We start from the raw sequence: 22,831 nt of genomic DNA, 5'->3' as shown, positions 1-22,831 counted from the left end.
CAGGGTGGCCTTGGACTCTCAGCAATCCTCCTACCTCTGCCTCCCAAGTGCTGGGATTAAAGGCATACGCCATCATGCCCAGCTATAAATAGGGTATTTTAAACTCATCTCCTTGGCCTTTAAATGAGTCAGTACACAACAATAAGGTTATAGAGACTTGAACACAATAAGTGTCCAAGTGTGAAAACAGTATCTGTTAAAGAACCCATGAATGTAATAGTTATGAAATTTGACTATAAGTAAAACTAATACTAATTTTAAAATACAGAAATCCTAAAGATAAGTGCTATTTAGATAGCCATCTTTAAAGACGTTGTTGCCAGACATGGTGGCACATGTCCTTACTCGCAGCACTCTCAAGGCAACAGGTAAGAGAATTGCTGTAAGTTTGAAGCCAACCTGGGACTACAGAGTGAGTTCCAAGTCAACCTGGACTAGACTGAGACCCTACCTTGAAAAAACAAACAAACAAAAGTTATTATCTTTAAAAAATATATTTTTGGCTGGAGAGATGGCTTAGCAGTTAAGGCACTTGCCTGTGAAGTCTAAGGACCCAGGTTCCATTCTCCAGGTCCCACATAAGCCAGATACACATGGTGGCACATGCATCTGGAGTTAGTTTGCAGTGACTAAAGGCCCTGGCATGTCCATTCTTTCCCTCTCTCTCTTTCCCTCTCTGTGTCTGTAATAAATAAATAAAAATAAAATCTTAAAAAACTTATTTGTGCACATGGGTGTGTGGGCCAGGGTCTTGTACCACGTTTTGCATCTGGCTTTATGTGGGGAGCTGAGGAATTGAACCCTGGCCCACAGGCTTTGCAAGCAAGTACCTTTAACCGCTGAGCCATCTCCCCAGGCAGCCATGTTTGAGACATTGTTCTGGACCTGCAACCATCAAAAAAAGTATGCCTGAATATACACGAGGGCACCCAGTCCCTCACTGAGAAATCTTGATTATGAAAACAGTGACCTGAACAAAGGCAATATGCTTAGTGACACATTTGCCTTACATTCTAATGCAGGGCATGCACAGACTGAACTGGACCAGGATCTTGAGCAAGATGCAAGCTGTCTTCTCTGATTATAATAAAGCTAGAAGTTACTAGGGAAAAAGCTAACCTTCTCCTCACCTGGAGATTTCATACCTCTATGAATAACTCTAATGAAAGGGAACAGCAAATCATGTATCCAAATTTATGGTGATGACTACAAGAGATCATATATATATGTGTGTATGTATGTGTGTATATATATATATACACACACACACACACATACACACATATATATATATACATGAACATATACAATTATATATAAATATAAATATATAAATATATATATATATAATATATATATAATTGTATATGTTCATGTATAATGAAGGCTATATTTTGTTATAAACAGGTTTTTTAATTAGATATGGACATATTTAGTATGTAAACAACACATGTTGGTACCCTCCTCCCAGCCCCTTTTCTGTTTTTTGTTTTTTTTTTTCTTTTTCAAGGTAGGGTCTCACTCTAGCCCAGGCTGACCTGGAATTCACTATGGAGCCTCAGGGTGGCCTCGAACTCACGGCAATCCTCCTACCTCTGTCTCCCGAGTGCTGGGATTAAAGGCGTGCGCCACCACGCCCAGCCCAGCCCCTTTTCTGAAGAGGCCTTCCTCATTGGGGATGCAAGTCAACCCCATGGGATTGAATCTGATATTAGCACAAGGGTGATGGAGATAGAAACTGAGTACACTAACACCTACCAAACCAGAGATCCAGAGGGTCTTTAGAGCTCATCACTGAAGTAGACTAAAAATACTCCCAGCATGGCTCAGGGAATGTTGCAGAAGAGGAGGACAGAAAGAATGTTAGCGCCACAAGTTGGGACATTTTGCACAAGAGATATTGCCTCCCACCTCCCCCTTCTTGTTTGTTTTGGGAGATCTAGCAGGTCTCTCTGATCAACAGCTCATTATGGATGTAGACCACATCCTCGTCTAGGGAATTACAGGTCAGTGCAAAGAGAAAAGAAAAAAGAAGACCAAGAAGAAAGAGAAACAGGAGCAATTTGAAGTTAGGTTTCATCTCACCCTCTCCAGGGCACTTCAATTCAGGTACTCCCCCTAAGGTCCTCTTGAGGGTTCCACTTTTAGTCTGACTTCCAGGATATAGTATTCTATGGTAGCAGTTAAATTTGGGTTCAGTTTTGTGTCCCTCACCCCTTCCCCTTTCCCCAAGCCTTACCCTCCCTATTGTCCAAACCTCAAGATACTATTGAGGTATGTCAGTAACTCAAGCTGATCCAGATTAGGAATGGTTGTCTTTCTGCAATGGGTGTCTCTCTCTGATTGTATGAGTTCACTTAGAATGATCTGTTCCAAGTTAGACCATTTTTCTACAAATTTGATTGTGTCATTTTTTTCTTACTGCTGAGTAGAATTCCATCATGTAGTTATACCGCATCTTGGTTATCCATTCATCCAATAATAGGCACCTGGGTTGATTCTAGTTTTTAGCTGTTATGAATTGAAGAGCTATAAACATGGTTGAGCAAATCTCTGAACTGAGATGTGGAGCTTTTAGGGTAAATGCCCAGTAAGGGAATAACAGGTTCTGTTGGTAACTCTATATTCATTCTTTTCAGGAGTTTTCATAGTGCTTTCCATAGTGGTTGTACCAACTTAAATCCCTGCCAACAGTGAATGAGTGTTCAAGTGTGTGTTAGCCATTAGTAATTCTTTCTCTGAGAACTCTCTATTTAGTTCTCTGTCCCACTTTTGGAGAGGGTTGTTTGATTTTTTTATTGTTTAGTTTTTTGAGTTCTTTGCAGATTCTAGATATTATGGCTGGCAAAGATTTTTTTCCCCCCATGTAGTGGGTAATCTATTGGCTCTGCTTATGGTATGTTTGTCTGTGCAAAAGCTTTTTACCTTCATATGATCTCATTGGTTGAGTGTTTGTTTAATTTCCTGGGCTACTGGGGTTTTGTTTTGGAAGTCTTTCCCCACTCCTATATCATGGAGAGTGCCTCCTATTTTTTCTTCTACTAGGAGAAGAGCTTCAGGTCTTATATTGAGACCTTTAATCCTTTTGAACTTGATTTTTGTGTATGGAAAAATTAGTGAGTCTAATTTCATTTTTCTACATACGGTCATCTAATTTGTCCAATACTATTTATTGAAGATGCTATATTTTCTCCAGTCTATGTTATTGGCACCTTTGTCAAAGATCAAGCAGCTGTAGTTTCTTGACCTGTGGTCTGGGTCTTCAATTCTGTTCCATTGATCTATGTTTTAGCCTTTATTCCAGTACCATGCTGTTTTTGCCACTATGGCTTTGTAATATAGCTTTAGATCAGGTATGGTGATACCACCAGAGGTGTTTGTTTTGTTGAGGTTATATTTGGATATCTGAGGCCTGCTGCCATTCCACATTAATTTTTTTTTTTTCGAGGTAGGGTCTCACTCCAGCCCAGGCTGACCTGGAATTCACTCTGTATTCTCAGAAATCCTCCCACCTCTGCCTCCCAAGTGCTGGGATTAAAGGTGCGCTTGACCACACCCAGCTCAATATGAATTTTTAAAAAATATTTTTAAATTTTTTCTTTCTTTCTTTCTTTCTTTCTTTCTTTCTTTCTTTCTTTCTTTCTTTCCTTCTTTCCTTCTTTCCTTCTTTCCTTCTTTCTTTCTTTCTTTATATTTCTTTATTTATTTAGTGGCCTCTAGCCACTGCAAACAAACTGCAGATGCATGCGCCCCCTTGTGCATCTGGCTTGCATGGGTCCTGGGAATCGAACCTGGGTCCTTTGGCTTTAAAGGCAAGTGCCTTAACCACTAAGCCATTTCTCCAGCCCTCCATATGAATTTTGAGATCATTTTTTCTATGTCTGTGAAGAATGATGCTGGTATTTTTATTGATATTGCATTAAATCTGTATATTCCTTTTAGTAGGAGCTTTATATATAGCCTTTACTATATTGAGGTATAAATGCTCCATACCTGTTCTTTCCAGTGTTTTGATCATGAAATGGTGTTGCATTTTGTCAAAGGCCTTCTCTGCATCAAGATGCTCATGTGTGGTTCTTATGGTTAAGTTTATTTATGTGATATATTACATTGACCAATTCCATATGTTAAACCATGTCTGGGATGAAGCCTACTTGATCAAGGTGGATAATGCTTTTGATAGGTTGTTGAAGTCGGTTTTGCAAGGATTTTGTTCAGGATCTTTGCATCTAAGTTCATTAGGGATATAGGCCTATCATTTTCTTTCCTTGTTGCATCTCTGTTTGGTTTTCGTATTAGGGTGATGATAGCTTCATAAAAGGAATCAGGGAGGATCCCCTGGTCTCTAATTATGTGGAATAGTTTGAGAAAAATTGGTTTTAATTCTTCTATGAAGGTTTGATAGAATTCAGCTGAGAAGCCATCTGGTCCTGGACTTTTATTTTGGGGGAGGTTTTTGATTATTCACCTTCCATGGATGTGATAGGTTTGTTTACGAGATTAATATGCTCTGAATTTAGTTTTGGTAGGTGGTATGTGTCTAGGAATTCATCCATTTCTTCCAGATCATTTGATTTTGTAGCGTATTCTTTTTTTTTTTTTTTTTTGGTTTTTCGAGGTAAGGTTTCACTCTATCCCAGGCTGACCTGGAATTCACTATGTAGTTTCAGGGTGGCCTCGAACTCACGGCGATCCTCCTACCTCTGCCTCCCAAGTGCTGGGATTATGTAGTGTATTCTTCCAATTTCATTTACATCTGTTGTGATCACTCCTTTTTTTATTTCTGATTTTGTTAATTTGAGACCTCTCTCTCTCTCTCTCATTTTTTTTTTTTTTTGCTTGATCAGTTTGACCAGGGGATTATCAATCTTGTTTATTTTAAAAGAACCAGCTGTTCATTTCATCAATGCTTTTTTCTTTTTTAGTTTTCAATTCATTAATTTATGCTCCAATCTTGATTATTTCTTTCCATCTGGAGCTCTTTGGGTTGGATTCTTCTTGTTTTTCCAGGACCTTTAGGTAGACAGTCAGGTTATTAATTTGTGATCTCTCTGTCTTTGTAATGAAGGCATTTAAGGCTTTGAATTTTCCCCTTAGTACTGCCTTCATTGTGTCCCATACATTTTGGTAGGTTGTGTTTTTATTATCATTCAATTCTAAGAATTTTACAATTTCTTTTTGGAATTCTTTCACAACCCATTCATTGTTTTTTTTTGTATATGTGTGTGTCTTATTTCTTTCAGTTGGTATATATTTTTCTTTTTCTCAATTTTTGTTAACATTTTCCATGATTAGAAAAAATAACCCATGGTAATACCCTCCCTCCTCTACTTTACCTTTTGAAATTCCATTCTCCATCATAGCCCCTCCCCATCTCAATCAGTCTCTTTTTTATTTTGATGTCATGATCTTTACCTCCTCTTATGATGGTCTTGTGTAGGTAGTATCAGGCACTATGAGGTCATGGATATCCTGGCCATTTTATGTCTGGAGGGAGCACGTTGTAAGGAGCCCTACCCTTCCCTTGGCTCTTACATTCTTTCTGCCACCTCTTCCACATTAGACCCTGAGCCTTGGAAGATGTGATTGAGATGTTACTCAGTACCCCAGTCACTTCTTTCCAGCACTATGATAACTTCTGAGTCATCCCAAAGTCACTGCCATCTGAAAAGAGAAGATTCTTTACCCAAAGTGAGAGTAGCGTTAATATAAGGGTATAAATATTAAGAGAAGTGCTTACTGGGCAGTTTGATAAGCATAGTGTATACATTTTCCCAGGCATCAGCAGATGTTACACCCCTAGGGCTCCTGACTACCCGTTTTAAGTTTTCAGTATCAGAGATGTATTTCCCCCCCATGGAGCGGGCCTCCAGTCCAATTGGAGGGCAGTTGGTTTCCACCATGACAGACCTGCCACTATTGTACCCGTTGGCTCATTTGGCCTGTCTGGCCAATTATAAGGCTTGCAGTGTCCACTGTTGAGTATCTTCACTGGTGATATCGCTTTCTCCCATTGAACTACATGTAGGATGGCATCTTCCAGCTTTCTGTCAGCTGGTCTACATGGAGGAGGTTATTGGCTCAGTTACGGCAGGATTTCTCAGTGGCCTTGAAGCCCAAGTATATGGAGTCTTCAGCAATAGGGTCTTACCATCTATTCCTGGTGGGCAACCAAGGACCTTGGCAATGGCCTATAATGTTTTGGGGGGCATCAGGGACCTCACTGGCCAACAACTCACTGGAGGTATCCCATCCCTGGCACTGAAAATTTTCTAAGAACGATCTATGGCTCCTGAGTTTTCCATTGTCTAAAACCAGAGGATTCCATATGATTTATTTGCATCCTCTTAGATTTTGATTAGCCCTCCCTCCACCTTTCCTTTATTAAGTCTCTTCCCCTGACCTGACTTTGGGCCTTTTCACCCCCGTTAATCTATTCTTCTACTTACATATATACAATACCAACTTATTACCCTCCTCCCTTCCTTTCTCTTCTCTTTATATCTCCTTTTTAACTTACTGGCCTCTGCTACTGAGTTTTTTCCTTCTCACGCAGAAGCCCAATCATCTGTAGCTGGGATCCACATATGAGGGAGAACATATGGCACTTGGCTTTCTGGGCCTGGGTTACCTGACTTAGTATAATCCTTTCCAGATCCACCCATTTTTCTGCAAATTTTTTAACTTCATTTTTCTTTACTGCTGAGTAGAACTCCATTATATAAATGTGGCACATCTTCATCATCCACACTTCAGTTGAGGGACATCTAGTCTGGTTCCATTTCCCAGCTATTATAAATTGAGCAGCAATAAACATGGTTGAGCATGTACTTCTAAGGAAATGAGATGATTCCTTAGGATATATGCCGAGGAGTGCTATAGCTGGATCATATGGTGGATCAATCTTTAGCTGTTTTAGGAACCTCCATACTGATTTCCACAGTGGCTGGCCATTCATTGTTTTTGTTTAGTCTCCAGGAGTTAGTGGAGTTCTTGATGTGTCTCTTGTTAATTTCTCATTTTAGAGCATTGTGATCTGACATGATGTGGGAAGTTACTTCAATTTTCCTGACTTTATGAAGGCGCATTTTATGGCCTAATATATGGTCAATTTTGGGGAAGGTTCCATGGGCTGCTGAGAAGAATGTGTGTTCTATAGAGTTCAGGCAGAATGTTCTACAGATATCCATTAGGTCTAGTTGATCTATGATGTTGTGGAGCTCTATTATTTCCCTGTGGATTTTATGCTTGGATGATCTGTCTATTGATAGTGGAGTATTGAAGTCTCTGACTATGATGGTATTGGTGTTTATTTCTGTTTTGTTGTTGAGTAGATTTTGTTTTATAAACTGTGGTGCCCCTGTGTTTGGGGCAAATATATCTTTCATTTCTTGTCTTGCCTTCAATTTATTCATATCTCTTTAGAGGGCTCTGACATTTTCTTTTTTTTTTTTTTTTCTTTTTCAAGGTAGGGTCTCACTCTAGCCCAGGCTGACCTGGAATTCACTATGGAGTCTCAGGGTGGCCTCGAACTCATGGCGATCCTCCTACCTCTGCCTCCCAAGTGCTGGGATTAAAGGCGTGCACCACCACGCCCGGCTAACATTTTCTTCAATCAAGTTAAGCTACTGTCAAAAGCTGAACAGTCTAGGAGATGATTCTGTTCAAGTTCATTGATACGATTGTTGGTACTTTGATGGTTTGCTTCCAGTTCAGTGATTTTTTTTTGATTGGGGTTTCATTGGTTATTGTATTTTCATTTTGGGAATGAATTTCTGTTGACTTCTCTATGATTTCATTGGAGGCTTCCATTGTAGGGCTGGGCATCCTTGGTGTAGATCTCTCTTTGCATTGTTGTCTACTCATTTTAGGAAGACTCTTTATTTTATTGAGGAGGAAGCAAGTTTTTGTCTTTTGGCCCATGACCCTCTGACTTAAGTAATCAGGGATGTTGGTACCCAGTGACGAGTCAGGATACCCTAGTAAAAGCCCTGATTTCACAACTCAGACAGGAACCAGGTCTCCCCAAGCAAGGCACAGTGGGACCTACCAGGACCAGGGGACAGGGAGGAGCAAGGGAACAGGGATCTTGCCTACTTACTCGGTGCTGTGTCCTCCAGCACACAGACTGGCTCAGGGAACTTGGACCAGGGAACTGGGAGGAGTCAGGAAGGAGGAGTCTGGCCTACTCACTCCATACTGCCAGGCCTGCCCACATACTGTCCTTGCAGGGAACCCAGAAGGGGGAGGTGGGAGGAGCCCAGAAACAGGGGTCTGGCCTGTTCACCCCAGACCACTGTGCCTGTCAGCACACTGTCCACATAGGGAACTCAGATCAGGGAGGTGAGAGGATAGGTATATTTTTTTTAATTAAAAGATTTTTAAAGCTGGGTATATTGGTACACGCCTTTAATCCCAGCACTTGGAAGGCAGCAGTAGGAGGATCGCCATGAGTTCAAGGCCAGCCTGAGACTACACAGCAATCTCCAGATCAGCCTGGCCTAGAGCAATACCCTACCTTGAAAAACAAAAGCAAAAAACAAAAATTTAAAGTAAAAACTCTAGAAAACAGAAGTCTTAATTGCTCTTTTTCCTCTCTCCATGTTGCCCCTATCCCTGCCCTCTAAACTGCTTTTGTTGCTTTATTTTTAGATTGTACCTCAGCTCTATTTATTATGAACAGGTCTTTTTGTTTCTCAATGTTATTTATTTTATTTTAAAGATTTGAAGATGGAATACCTCCAGGGAAGTCAAGAGTCAAATTTGCAAAAATTAAGGTCTTCAGAACTCATACTTAATGAAGCTAAGCAAAAAATGAGAGAGCTTACTATTAACATCAAGATGAAGGAGGATCTCATTAAAGAGCTAATAAAAACAGGTAAGGGGAGAAAGAAGAGCTTCTGGCAACTTCAGAACTCTCCACCTCAGCTTGGCTTAGTATAAACAATATGTAGAGCAATGTGTGGAGGTTACGTAGCAGAAGTTTGTCAGGTTGGGTCCATGTTTGAACTGTTCTCTGTGTGACCTGGCACCCTTGTGTTACCTTTTGCAACTGGCTTACATGAGATCTGAATTCTTATGTTCGATCTCTTCCTAGTGTCCCAAATGTTTTGAAATTCCCAGTCATACCTTCCTATTAGTTTGCCTTTCTCTTTGTTGGATTATATTAGATCTGCCACCTTGTTTTCTAGTTTAGCTATTCTGTCTTCTCCTTTATCTATTGGTGACACTTTCTACAGAGTTTTTTATTTGATTTGCTTTGTTTTTCATTTCTAGTATTTCTGATTGGTTTTTCTTCAGTATTTCTCTTTCCTTATTAATGTCTTATAATGACCTCCTTACTTCATTAAGTTCCTGTGTTCTCCTTCAGGGGTTTGTTTGCATTTCATCTAATTCATAATTTCATCAATATCCCTGGGGGTCATTTCTGATAGATTTATAATTTTTGGTGGAATTGTCATTACTTTTTGTGTTTCTTGTATTATAATGTAGAGGTTTTTGCATCTGGAGTCATTTGATGTTTGGGTTTTCTAATTATCTGCAGTATTCTTAGATGTGTAAATCTGACATTATCTATCTTCAGGGTATGAGCTTAAGTTGCCAAGTGTGGCTTTTATATTATTTCCAGAATAACAGGAGAAGTGACTCTAGGTGTTTGGTTTTCCTGCTATACAAGTGTCCTAGTAGGGTAAGTGGAGCAAAATACAGGCAAATTCTAAAATTCAACTGAGCAATGTACACAGTCAAAATGGGCACAGAGTATTTATGCAAGAGTGGGCACTAAAATAAACAGAAAGTCTAACAAAGTCGAAGTCCCTAACAGTGGATATTGTTCAACACCCTTAATCCTGTTGTTGCAGTTAGGTTTGCATTGCTAGCAGAAATTACCCAACCAGGAGCAGCTTGTAGGGGCTGGTGGGGGAGGTTTATTTTGGCTTATAGAATTGAGGGGAATCTCCATGATGGCAGGGGTAAATAATGGCATGAACAGAGGGTGGACATCACCTCCTGCACAAGTTCTCAGGATGTGGGCTTGACAGCAAGCCTCTCACACAAACTGCTTCTAGCTTAGTCCAAGCAAAGCTCTTTCTCACCCTCTGAAGCCAAGCTTCACAGTCCATCATTCTTACTCCATTCAGGTCTTTCAACTCTGACCAGAATAGTCCACCATGCTGTACTTACCACAGTGCAAAGCATCTCTTAGGGCAAGGTTTCAAATCCTTCCAAATTTTTCTTGAAAATCAGCTCTAAAAGGCCAAAGCCACACAGTCAGGTGTCTACCAACACCACCACTCTCGGTACCAACATTACTGTTGCAGTTAGGTTCACGTTGCTGGCAGAAATCACCTGGCCAAGAGCAGCTTGTGGGAAAACAGTTTATTTTGGCTTCCAGGCTTGAGGGGAATCTCCATGATGTCAGGGAAAACAATGGCATGAGCAGAAGGTGGACATCACCCCCTGTCCAACATAAGGTGGACAACAGGAACAGTATAGTGTGCCAAACACTGGCAAGGGGATACTATATATAATACCCATAAGCCCTCCCCCAACAATACACAGCCTCCAGGAGGTGCTAATTCCCAAATCTCCATCAACCTCCTGAGTGCTGAAATTAAAGGCATGTGTCACCGTGCCCAGTTTGTTACTTTTTAAATTGCATTTCAATGTGGACAATTTTTTTTAAAGACTTTTTCTTGTCAGTTATCTTCCTTGATGATCCTAGCATTCAGAACACTGAAGTTTATGGGGGAAACATGAATCAAGCCACCAAACCTGTCAATTGGGAGGCTGAGATTTCTGGTTTGTAAAGGATTCTAGATCAGCCTGATGCTGAGTAAGACCCTTACCCCAAAATGACAGAAGAATAAGACAAGGGCACTATAAATCAGGTGGCAACCAAAGTCACCCCCAACATACAGCATATTTAAGAATGGCAAAGCCTTCCATCAATCATATCTAACATATAACCTGCCCTGACATGGAAAGGTGCCATTACCACTTTCAATGCAGGCCTGTATACTAGGCTTTGGGGCGGGTGTTGACCTAGTGTAAGTAGGCCATTACCTTTTGGGATGGCTTCTGGTTTCACCTATGCTGTGTGTCCACTTATATCCCTCTTTACTATGCTGTGGCTCAGCTACGCTGTCTGGGTCAGTGGGTCCACTGATCTCATCAGCTGTGCTGGGTGCTGAGTGAGTGATCTCCCTTCCTCAGGTCTCCAGTGGCAGTTGGGGGAGGGGTGGCTTTGGAGGGTGACCAGAGTTATACCAGAGCTCTGTAGCTGGTCCCTGTGGTCCTTTTCCCCAGGAGTCATTCAGCTGGTGTCTGCTGTCTTCTCCTTCAGGTTTTTGACTTTGCAAGGAGGCTGGTGTGAGTGGAGAGTACCCACATCTGGGTTTTGATCCCATGGCTCGGGCAGGGGCTCACACAGCATAGCTCTTCCCAGAGATTGGGACCAGTTACAGCACAGTGGTGGGAGCCAGTTCTGCCTGCTTCTGTTGTTGCCAGAAGCTCTGAGTCTGTCCTGCTTCTCTGCTGTGATTGATAATTCCTTGTACACCTTCAATTTTTGGTAGAAGAGTGCATTGTGGTGTTCTTCCACTTTTTTTCCCCCTATGCATGACTACTATGCCACCATCTTAACCAAAAATCTCAAAAATTTTTTCATTAATTATGTTTTTTGTTTAGGAATTGAACCTAAGTCCCTGAGAATGGTAGGCAAGCACTCTACCACTAAGTTACATCCTGAGCCCAGAAGTTTGTATTTGTTAGTTGTGGGTGGGGTTTGTTTGTTTGTATGTTTTTTGTTGTTGTTGTTGTTATTGTTTTTTGAGATAGGGTCTTGTTCTAGCCCAGGCTGACCTGGAATTCAGTATGTAGTGTCAGAGTGGCCTCAAACTCATGGTAATCCTTCTCCCTCTGCCTCCTGAGTCCTGAGATTAAAGGTGTGTGCCTCCATGCCCAGCTTATTTGTTAGGATTTTTTTTTTCTTTCAGTTTTTTGAGGTAGAATCTCACTATAGCACAGGCTGACCTGGAATTCACTATATAGTCTCAGGGTGGCCTTGAACACATAGCAATCATCCTAACTCTGCCTCCCGAGTGCTGGGATTAAAGGCGTGTGCCACCATGCCCAGTTTATTTGTTAGTTTTTTACATTGCATTTCGATGTGGATAATATTTCTTTAATGATATAAAGACTTGTTCTTGTCAATTATTTTCCTTGATGAGCTCTCTTCCTTCTTTCCTTCTGTTGGGTTGGGGATGGATAGATTACATTTCTTCTCCTCAGCTACATTATATTTACCTTGAAAAGGGCAATTTAGACTGCTTGGTTTTTTTCTCCCAATATACTCAAAAGACCAACCTTGATAACTTTGACAGTCAGTAAAGAATTAAAGGAAGGACTGGGAAGATGACTTAGTGAATAAAGTGCTTATTGCACAAGTGTGATGATGACCTGAATTCAGAGATCCCCAAAACCCACTCAGAAGCCAGATACAGTAGTGAGATGGCATGTGAACACTGGAGTATTCTAGTAACTTGTAGACAAGCCAGCATGGGGTTCACAGTGGTCAACAAGAGTCTCTGCCTCTCAATACATGGTTGAAGGCAAGGGCTGGCACTCAGGGTTGTCCTTTGGCCTCCACACTCAAGCTGCACTTAGCTTACCAACACATACATACACACACACACAGAGAGAGAGAGAGAGAGATGATGAGGTTGGCTGGAGAGATAGGTCACCTGGTAAAGTTTTTGCCTTGTTAGCATGAGGGCCTGAGTTCAATCCCCAGTACCCACATAAAAAAAATGAATATATAACTTGAAAAAAAATGATGGTGGTGGTGGTGAAGAACTGAAGATGTAAAGAGACACTGGCATGATTTTCTCCAAACACCAATGGAAAAGAACTCTTTGGTCTCATTTTTGGTAACTGAAGGAAATATTTTCCTCTTCTTCCAGCCCAAACTATAAGTCGCCCTCCAGTTACATAAATTATGAGTTATTCCATCTGTCCCAGCAAGAAAATGGCTTTCACATTTCCTTTCCTGCTACTCGTCCGTCCTCCTTTCTCAACCTCTTTTTCTTTCCCAAAGTATTTTCCTTCCTCATGCCTAGAAACATATATGTGTCTGTCATCCTAACTCTGGTTATCCCAGATGTATCATTGAGTTTGACCATGCTTTTTTCTCACAGGCAGGATCAAATGTCAGCTGACCCCTACTAGGAGTACATGGGAACTGATCTAGAGGCCGAAGTGGCATCTCTGTCCTCACAGTTCCAGAACATTGACTGTGGAAGTGCCATCTTACCAGACCTTGTCCTGTTTTTCTTTTGTTTTGCTTATATGTGTATGATGTGGTATGGTGTATATGGTGTATTGGGTGTCCATATGCTTGCTTATAGTAGCTGGAGCAGAGCATTGGGTATACCACTCCATTGCTCTTCCACCTGTTTTTTGGTTTTTGTTTTTTAATTATTTAGTTCTTTTTTTTCTTTTTTAAAAAATATTTTAATTAATTAATTAATTTGACAGAGAAAGAGGGGGAGAGAGAGAGACAGAGAATGGGCTCACCAGGGCCTCCAGCCACTGCCAACAAACTCCAGATGCATGTGTCCCCTTGTGAATCTGGCTAACGTGGATTCTGGGGAATCTAATCTGGATCCTTTGGCTTTGCAGGTAAATGCCTTAACTGCTAAGCCATCCCTCCAGCCCCTACTTATTTATATCTAAGGAGAGAGAGAGTGGGCATGCCAGAGCTTCTAGCCACTGCAAACAAATTCCAGATGCATGTGCTATTTTGTGCATCTGGATTTTTGTGAAGTTCCTTAGGCTTTATAGGCAAGTGCCTTAACCACTGGGCCATCTCACCCCACCTGGTTTTTGTTTTGAGCTGGAGTCTCATTACTGTGTCTGAAGTTTGCATGGCTGCAATGATTCTCAGATCTTTGCTCTCTGCAGGACTGGACTGGGGTTACAGGTGTGCATGACCACACCCAGATGTTTATATGGGATCTAGCAATTCAAACATTAGTGATCTAAGGCCCTCATGTTTGCACAGGTAACTCAACAACGGAGCCATCTCTCCAGTTCCTTTTGTTTTATGTTTTTTGGTTTTCAAGGTAGAGTCTCACTCTAGCCTAGGCTGACCTAGAACTCACTCTATAGTCTCAGACTGGCCTCAAATTCATAGCAATCCTCCTACCACTTCCTCCTGAGTGCATCACCATGCCAGCTGTTTTCTTGATAATTGCTTTCTGACTGTGGTGAGGTTTGAATTTCAGAGTAATTTTAATTTCATTTCTCTAAGGCTAAGAATGTTGCCCATTTGTATTTCTTGTCTTGAAAATCTCTATTCAGTGCTACAGATCATTTTTGGTTCACTGTTTGTTTCCTTGGTATTTAGGGTGTTGTTTAAAGATCTATGTTTCTTTATTAATTGATTAGAGACAGAGAGAGGGAGAGAATGAGCGTGCCAGGGCCTCTAGCCAGTGCAAATGAACTCCAGAGGCATTCGCCACCATGTGCATCTGGCTTACATGGAACCTGGAGAATCGAACTTGGGTCCTTGGGCTTCACAGGCATGCACCTTAACCGCTAAGCCATCTCTCCAGCCCAATATTTAATTTTTTGAGTTCTTTCTGTATTCTAAATGTTAATCCTTTGTCAGACATATAGCTGGCAAAGATGTTCTCCCATTCTGTAGGCTGCCTCTTCATTAACAGTTTCCTTTTTCAAGGAAGGGTCACACTCTAGCCCAGACTGACCTGGAATTTGCTATGTAGTCTCAGGGTGGCCTTGAACTCATGATGATTCTCCTACCTTTGCTTTCCAAGTGCTGGGATTCAAGGCATATGCCAGCATACTCAGATTTCAATAGTTTCCTTTCCTGTTGTACAATTACGTTCGTTAGAAGATAGCCTCAGGATGTTGGTCCGTCATTTACATTTACACCCTTCTACCATGTTTGAGGCAGGATCTATTCTCTCTTGCCCCCACCCCCTCTGCTGTGAATGCCAGACTAGATGGGCTGTGAGCTGCCATAGCACATTGGGTTTACAGAAGTGAGTGCCTCTAATGTCTGCCTTGATGTGGGATTTGGGAATCTGAACTCAAGTTATCAGGCTTGTGCAGCAAGTGCTTTAACCACTGAGCAATCTCCCTAGTCCCTTTTTATTTGCTTCTCTTTTGTTTGTTTTTGTTTTTATGAGGTGTAGGATTTCATTCTAGCCCAGGATGACCTGGAATTCACTATGCAATCTTAGGGTGACCTTAAACACACAGCAGTCCTTCTACCTCGGCCTCCTGAGGCTATTTGCTTCTCTTCTCCTACTGCTTATAGCTAAGACTTCCAGCACTATGTTGTAGAAGAACGGAAAGGTGGGACACCTTGTCTTGTTTTTTTATTTTGATTTGAGTTTTCTACCACTTAGTACAGTGTTTACTATAGGTTTGTTGAATATGGTCTTCATTGTGTTAAGATGTGTTCTTTCTATTCCCACTTTCTTCAGCACATTTCTCATGAAAGGATGTTGGATTTTGCTAGTGATCTTTTCTGCATCTATTGAGAATTGGGTGATTTTTTTTTTTCCTCTGATTTCATCTATATGGTATATTATAATTATCAATTTGCATATGTTGAACCATCCCTAGATCTCTGCAATAAAGTAAAATTGAAAATGGTGGGACTGGAGAAATGGCTTAGTGGTTAAGGCGTTTGTCTACAAAGCCAAAGGACCTCAGTTCAATTCCCCAGGACCCCCATAAGCCAGATGCTCAAGGTGGCACATGCATCTGGAGTTTGTTTGCAGTGGCTGGAAACCCTGACGCACCCATTCTCCCTCTCTCTCTCTGTGTCTTTCTCTCTCTTAAAAAAATAAATAAAAATAATAAAATAGCCTGGCATGGTGGCGCACGCCTTTAATCCCAGCACCTAGGAGGCAGAAGTAGGAGGATCACCATGCGTTTGAGGCCACCCTGAGACTACATAGTGAATTCCAGGTCAGGCTGGGCTAGAGTGAGACCCTACCTCAAAAAATCATAATAATAAAATATTTAAAAGAAAAAAGAAAATGGTGAATGATCTGTTCCTGTGTTCCTATTTTCTGTTTGTAAGAATTTTGTGTCTATGTTCATCATTGATCTGGTCTGTACTTTTCTTTTTTTGTTGTGTCTTTGGTTTTGGTATCAGGGTAACACTGGCTTCATAAACAGACTTGGATAGTATTCCTATTTTCCTATTTAACAGAATAGTGTGAGAAGCTTTGGTGTTAGTCCTTTAAAGTCTGTAAATGAATCCACCTGGGTGTGGACTTTTGAATTAGATTATTTTGTCACTGATTCCATCTCACTGTGTAATGTGGATCTGCTCAAATTACTGATCTCATCTTGATTTAATCTGGGGAGGTCTTAGGGAGCCAGAAATTTATTTCTTTAGACATTCTAATTTAGTGGAGTATATGGCTCTAAGGGATGGCCTCATGATTTTTTCAAATTTCATTCAGGGAAAAGGTAGTTTTAAGGGCTCCCTTTTCATTAGTAATTTGGGTCTTCTCTCTTTCTCTTGGTTAGTTTGGCTCAGGGTCTGTTGATCTGTTTTTCATTGCAAAAGAAGCAGCTCTTGGGACTAGGGAGATGGCTCAATGGATAAAGACACTTCCTTGCAGAGCCTCTGGACTATGTTCAGTTCCCCAGGTGCGCATGCACTTTTTTTGTTTGTTTTTTGAGGTAAGATCTCACTCTAGCCCAGGCTGACTTGGAACTCACTATGTAGTCTCAGGGTGGCCTCGAACTCACAGTGATTCTCCTACCTCTGCCTCCCACGTTCTGGGATTAAGGTGTGCGTCACCACACCTGGTACACATGTACTTCTGTTTGCAACAGCAAGAGACTTGATGTATGTGCATGAGCATGTACATACACATCAAATAAGTAATAAAGCACCTCTTTGTTTTGTTGATTCTTTGTATTTTTTCCATTTCTCATTAATTTCTTCCCTGATCTTGATTTAGTCCATCTACTCATTTTGGATTTAGTTTGTTCTTGTTTTTCTAAAGCCGTAAGGTGTATCATTGAGTGATTTATTTGATATGTCTCTGGTTCTTTTTTTTTTTCTGGTTTTTCTTGGTGGAGTCTTGCTGTAGCCAAGGTGACTCAGGCTGGCCTCAAACTCATAGCAATCCTCCTATCTCAGACTCCCAAATGATGTACCACCATGTCTGGCTCTGATTTTTTAAAAAAACTTTTATCTTTATTTTTCTGGGTTTTATACTTGTGTTTGGTTATTTTTTTTTCCCTTTTCTCTCCAATTTGACATTTATAGCTATAAATTTCCTTCTCTGGAGTGCTTTCATTGTATCCTGTAGATTTTGTTATGTTGTATTATTATTACTATTTAATTCCAGGAAATTTTTGTTTTCTTCTTGGTTTCTTTAGCAACTCATTCATCATCAGTCAGTAGTGTGCTATTTAATCCCCATAGGTTTGTGTACATTCTGTAGTTTATCTTGTTGGTGATCCGTAGTTTTTCAAAAATATTTTATTTAGCCAGGTGTGGTGGCGCACACCTTTAATCTCAGCACTTGGGAGGCAGAGGTAGGAGGATCGCCATGAGTTCAAGGCCACCCTGAGACCACATAGTAAATTCCAGGTCAGCCTGAGCTAGAGTGAGACCCCAGCTCAAAAGGCTTTGCAGGCATGTGCTTTAACCACTGAGATATCTCTCTAGCCTGGTTTTTAATTGTTTACTGGTCATTTGTATTTCTGGTTTTGAGAACTCTATTTAGGTCTAGAGCTCCTTTATTTTTATTTTTAATAATTTTTATTTGTATTGATTATGAACTTTACTGTGTGACCAAATCATGTGTTGGTCATATTCCCTGGGTTGTTCTCTTACATTCTCTTTCTCCTGCTCCCATTCCACTGAAAACCCTCCACAGTGGGGTTGTTGGTATTTATTTTAGGGTCATAAATGTATCAGTCTCTTGGAAGGGAACAATTATAGCCCATTTAAAAAATATTTTTTTTTATTTATTAGAGGAAGAGAGAGGAAATGTCATACTATGGCCTCTTGGACCTCTTGCTGCTGCAAACAAACTCCAAGCACATGCCCCACTTTGTGTATCTAGCTTTATATGGGTACTAGGGACTCTAACCTAAGCCAGCATGCTTTGCAGGCAAGTGTGTTTAACCGCTGAGCCATCTGACCAGCCCTCTTTTTTATTAGGTTATTTGATTTCTTATTATTTAGTTTTGTGTATGTGTGTGTGTGTGTGTGTGTGGTTTTTTAGGTTGGGTTTTGCTATAGCCCAGGCTGACCTGGAATTCACTATGTGAATGGGGTGGCCTTGAGCTCACAAGGATCCTCCTACCTCTGCATCCCAAGTGCTGGGATTAAAGGTGTGAGCCGCCATGCCTGGCTTTTATTTAGTTTTTTGAGTTCTTTGTATATCCTGGATATTAATCCTAGTCAGATGTATAACTGCCAAAGATTTTTCCCATTTTTTAAACTGCCTCTTTATTCAGTGTCCTTTGCTGTACCAGAGCTTTTACTTTCATGAGGTCCCAAATGCTTGACTAGCAGTCTTACTCCTTGAATAACTGGGATTCTGTTCAGAAAGTCTATGCCTTTGCTAGTATGCTAAAAATTTCCCCTCATTTTTTCCCTTAGCAGATTCAGGGTTTTCGATATAATGTTTGACCCAATTATAGTCAATGCTTGTGCCTGGAGAGAGATAAGGATCTATTTTCATCCTTGTACATTTAGATACCAGTTTTCCTAGCACCATGTGTTAAGGAGGCTGTCTTTTCTCTAGTGAATATTATTTGGCATTTTGGTAAAATCAGATGGCTGTAGCTGCCTGGGTTTACATCTGGGTCCTCTATTCTGTTCCATTGATCTACAGGTCAGTCTGAGCTAGAGTGAGACCCCACCTCAAAAAACAAAACAAACAAACAAACAAAAGACACTATAAGATAATACCAATAACAAAAGTTGGGCTGGGAAGATGGCTTAAAGGTTAAAGGCACTTGCAAAGCCTGCCAGCCTGGTTTGATTCCCCAGCACCCATGTAAAGCCAAGATACACAAAGTGGTACATGTATTTAGAATTCTCCTTGCAAATTAATACATAAAAATGATACAGTCAATCATAAATATAACCAATAAAGCAAAGCATGCTAAATGTATATTAAATTTAAAAACTGCATCAGCCTATATTTCTTACTTGGTGAGCTGGGTTTTGATTTCCTTTCTTCCCTGGTGATGTAGCAAGTAGCACTGATAGGGAACGTGGACTTCACACTTCCAATTTAAATCCACTGAATCAGATTTGAATATATTTTGCTCCCATGGAGTTTAGACTGGTCACTTTTTGGAGTGTCTGTCTAATGTGAGCTGAGCTGAGCTGAGGAGTTAGTTTCTACCTTGCTGCTCTCTTAGTTTGTCTCCGCCTGGTGCTCTGTGGGGGAGGGGAATGAGAGCACATGGTATCACCTGCAGTCTGAGTTTACCCAGGGGGAAGGGGGCCTGTCGTTTCCAGGGGTCTTTGTTGGCTCCTGACCTCCTGTGTTTCCTTTTCTGATTCCTCAAGGCTGATAACATAGGTAGGAGACAATTCCTGGCCATTTCCTCTGACTTGCCAGCTGGGATAGCTGGAGATGTACTTCCAGGTGGTCAATACCACTTCATTTAGTGGGAAACATAGATCCTTCCAGACTTACATTGATCCCCTCTTACTTCCCAGTGGAGATCTCATCGGACTTAATCAGTTGGATTCCAGATCTCCTCTCTTGCAGGAGGTGATTTTTGTATGTTTTCTTCACTGTTTTAGTTCCCTGGGTCTCATTGGTGAGATTTGTAATCTGTCATCTCACCCAGAAGTCCTAGAACATTTTTGAAAAAGTTCAAGAAGATCATGGATAGCAGGAAGCCATAATGTAATAAGCAAAAAGACAGAATCACGTCTGATATCATAACAATTATTTTTACTCTAATATTTTATTTTTTATTTATTTATTTGATTGAGAGAGAGACCAAGAGAAACAGGGTGGACATGCCAGGGCCTCTAGCCACTGCAAATGAACTCTAGATGCATGTGTCACCTTGTGCATCTGGCTTTAATGTGAGTACTGGGGAATCAAACCTAGGTCCTGAGGCTGTGCAGGTAAGTGCCTTAACCACTGAGCTATCTCTTCAGTCCATAACTGAATTTAAAAAATTATATTTTATGGGCTGGAGTAATGGCTTAGCAGTTAAGGCATTTGCCTGTGAAGCCTAAGGACTCAGTTTCGATTCTTCAGGTCCCAAGTGAGCCCGATGCACATGGTGGTGTTCATTCTCACTCTCCCTCTCACCCCTCTCTCTGTTTCTCATAAATAAATAAAAGTAAATCTTAAAAAAATTATTTTATTTTTATTTATATATGAGAGAGAAAGAGGCAGAGAGAGAGGGAGAGGCAGATAGAGAGAGAATTGGCGCACCAGGGCCTTCAGCCAGTGAAAATGAACTCCAGAAGCATGTGCCACCTTGTGCATCTGGCTTATGTGGGTCTCGGGGAATCAAACTTGGGTCCTTAGCTTAGCAGGCAAACGCTTTAACTGCTATAACTCATAACTCAGCTCATAACTGCCCATATTCAACTGTAGATTCAGATGATCACAAATAACATACCCTAGGGGCTGGGGATGGCTTAGTAGGTGAGAATGCTTGCTGCCCATGCGTCAAGCTGGGTTTGATTCTTAGCACCCAAATAAAAAAATGGGGCATGGCTGTGGGTCCCTGGGTCCCATACCTGATATTCTCCTCTGTCCTCCACATATCTGCTGCTGCACACATGCGTGCATATACGATACACACACCACACCACACCCACTCACCAAAAAAAAAAAAAGAAAAAAAAAACACAAAAGATTAACCAATGAAAAAGTTCATCTGGAAGGAACCAGATCTAAGCCTGCAGTAAAGAACTAATCATTTACATGTCTGGTGGGAGCTGTGAGATGGCTCAGTGGTTAAAGGTGTTTGCTTGCAAACCCTGCTGGCTTGTGTTCAATTCCTCAGTCCCCATGTAAAGCCAGGTGCGTGAAGTGCATGCATCTGGAGTTCATTTGCAGTGGCTGGAGGCCCTGTTGTATCCATTCTCTCTCAGTTTTTGTCTCTTTCACTCTTAAATAAATAAAAATTGTCTTTCCCTTTGTTGGGCTGTATTAGATCTGCCACCTGTTCTTCTAGCTTAGATATTCTGTCCTCTCCTTTATCCATTCTACTGCTGAGATTTTCTACAGAGTTTTTTATTTCATTAACTGTGTTTTTCATTGCTAGTAATGCTGACTGGTTTTTCTTTGTTATTTCTATTTCCTTGTTTATGTCTTGTATTGACTTCTTTATTTCCTTAAATTGGTGTCCTGGATCTTCTTTGATTTCTTTGATTTCCTGTTTGATTCCTTGGATTTCTTCTTTGACTTCTTTGAACATACTTACAATCATTCTTTTGAAATCTTTCTCAGGCATTTCCTCGAACTCATTCTCACTGGAGGTCATTTCTGATGCATTAATACTTTTTGGTGGATTTATGTTGTCTTGATTTTTAGTGTTTCTTGTGTTAATAATGTTTATATTTTTTGCATCTTGGGTTAAGTTCATGCTTGGATTTTCTACTTAGCTGTGTATTCTTAGCTGTTTCAATCAATCTGATGTTATATATCTTCAGGGTAGGAGCATGAGGTGTTAGGTGTGGCTCTTAAGACTCTCAGAGTATCTACAAAGGTGTTCCTAGGAGTTGGGTTTGCCTGCTATGTGAGTATTCAGGTAAGCTGAATGGAACAAAATACAGATATATTCTAAAATTTAACTAAACAATGTACACATTCAATGAAAAATAGTACCAAGTATTTATGCAAGAGTAGGTATTATAACAACTAGATCCTCTATGAACAAAGAGGTTAAGATTTCTAGTCTGTTGAGGGTTCCAAGTCAGCTTGTGACCAAGTGAGACCCTTCCCTGGTGCAATACCAGTTACCTTTTTGGATGATTTTGGTCTCAGTTATGCTGCACTCTGCTTGCATCCCTCTTTGGTGCCCTGTGGGTTCAAGTAGGCTGGCAGGGTCACTGGCTGCTGCTCTGTTTTCTGTGAGGCAAGCCGAGCCTGGCAGCTGGGGCCCCACAGACCTGGCACCACCGCTGCTGCAGCCTCCACTGCTGTAGCCCCTGCTGCCACTGCCACTGCTGAAGCTGCTTTTGCTGCTGCTGGAGCTGGATCTGGAGCTGCTACTGGTGCTGGATCCCCTGCTGCCGGAGCCACTACTGCTGCTGCTGCCGGAGCTGGCACTGCCAATGCCGGACCTGGAGCCAGAGCCAGAGCTGCCACTTCCACTGCCTCTGCCCCTGCTGGAGCAGCCACTGCCAGAGCTGAAGCCACTGCTGCTGGAGCTGGAGCCAGAGCCACCACTCCCAGAGCCACTTAGGCCTGCCTGTGTGGGCTCTGGTTTCTCTGGTTTTCTCCTACTTCTCTGTTGCCATTTTAATTTCCTATACACTTTACTTTTTAGTAAAAGTATGTATTTTGCTGGATATTCTTTGTCATTTTCTCCCCTAGGCTCCTTTGGTGTGGTTTCTAAGCCGCCATCTTAACCAGAAGTCCTCTTACCATCTCTTTTTGGTGGGAAACCAAGGGCCTTGGCAATGGCCTCCTGCCAACAATTCACTGGAAGGTGACCCATCCCTGGCACTGAAAATTTTCTAGTAACTATCTATGGCTCCTGGGTGTTCCATTGTACAAAAATGTAGGTTTCCAAATGACATTTCTATCCTCTTAGATTTTAATTAGCCCTC

General features: G+C 41.2%; 1 protein-coding gene across 3 annotated transcripts in view; it reads left to right on the top strand.

Annotated features, from left to right (window-relative positions):
* The window catches only part of Kif27 (kinesin family member 27), a 211,992-nt gene that overhangs the window by 127,924 nt on the left and 61,237 nt on the right, over positions 1 to 22,831 (top strand). For all 3 annotated transcript variants that reach the window (XM_045131475.1, XM_045131476.1, XM_045131474.1), the window contains one exon: positions 8,723 to 8,878. In XM_045131475.1, the coding sequence (XP_044987410.1) occupies positions 8,723 to 8,878 (156 nt within the window). The remainder of the gene's footprint in view (positions 1 to 8,722; positions 8,879 to 22,831) is intronic.

This window comes from Jaculus jaculus, chromosome 12 (assembly GCF_020740685.1).
Source record: "Jaculus jaculus isolate mJacJac1 chromosome 12, mJacJac1.mat.Y.cur, whole genome shotgun sequence".
Taxonomy (NCBI): Eukaryota; Metazoa; Chordata; class Mammalia; order Rodentia; family Dipodidae; genus Jaculus; species Jaculus jaculus.
This window is presented reverse-complemented; position numbering and strand designations above follow the sequence as displayed.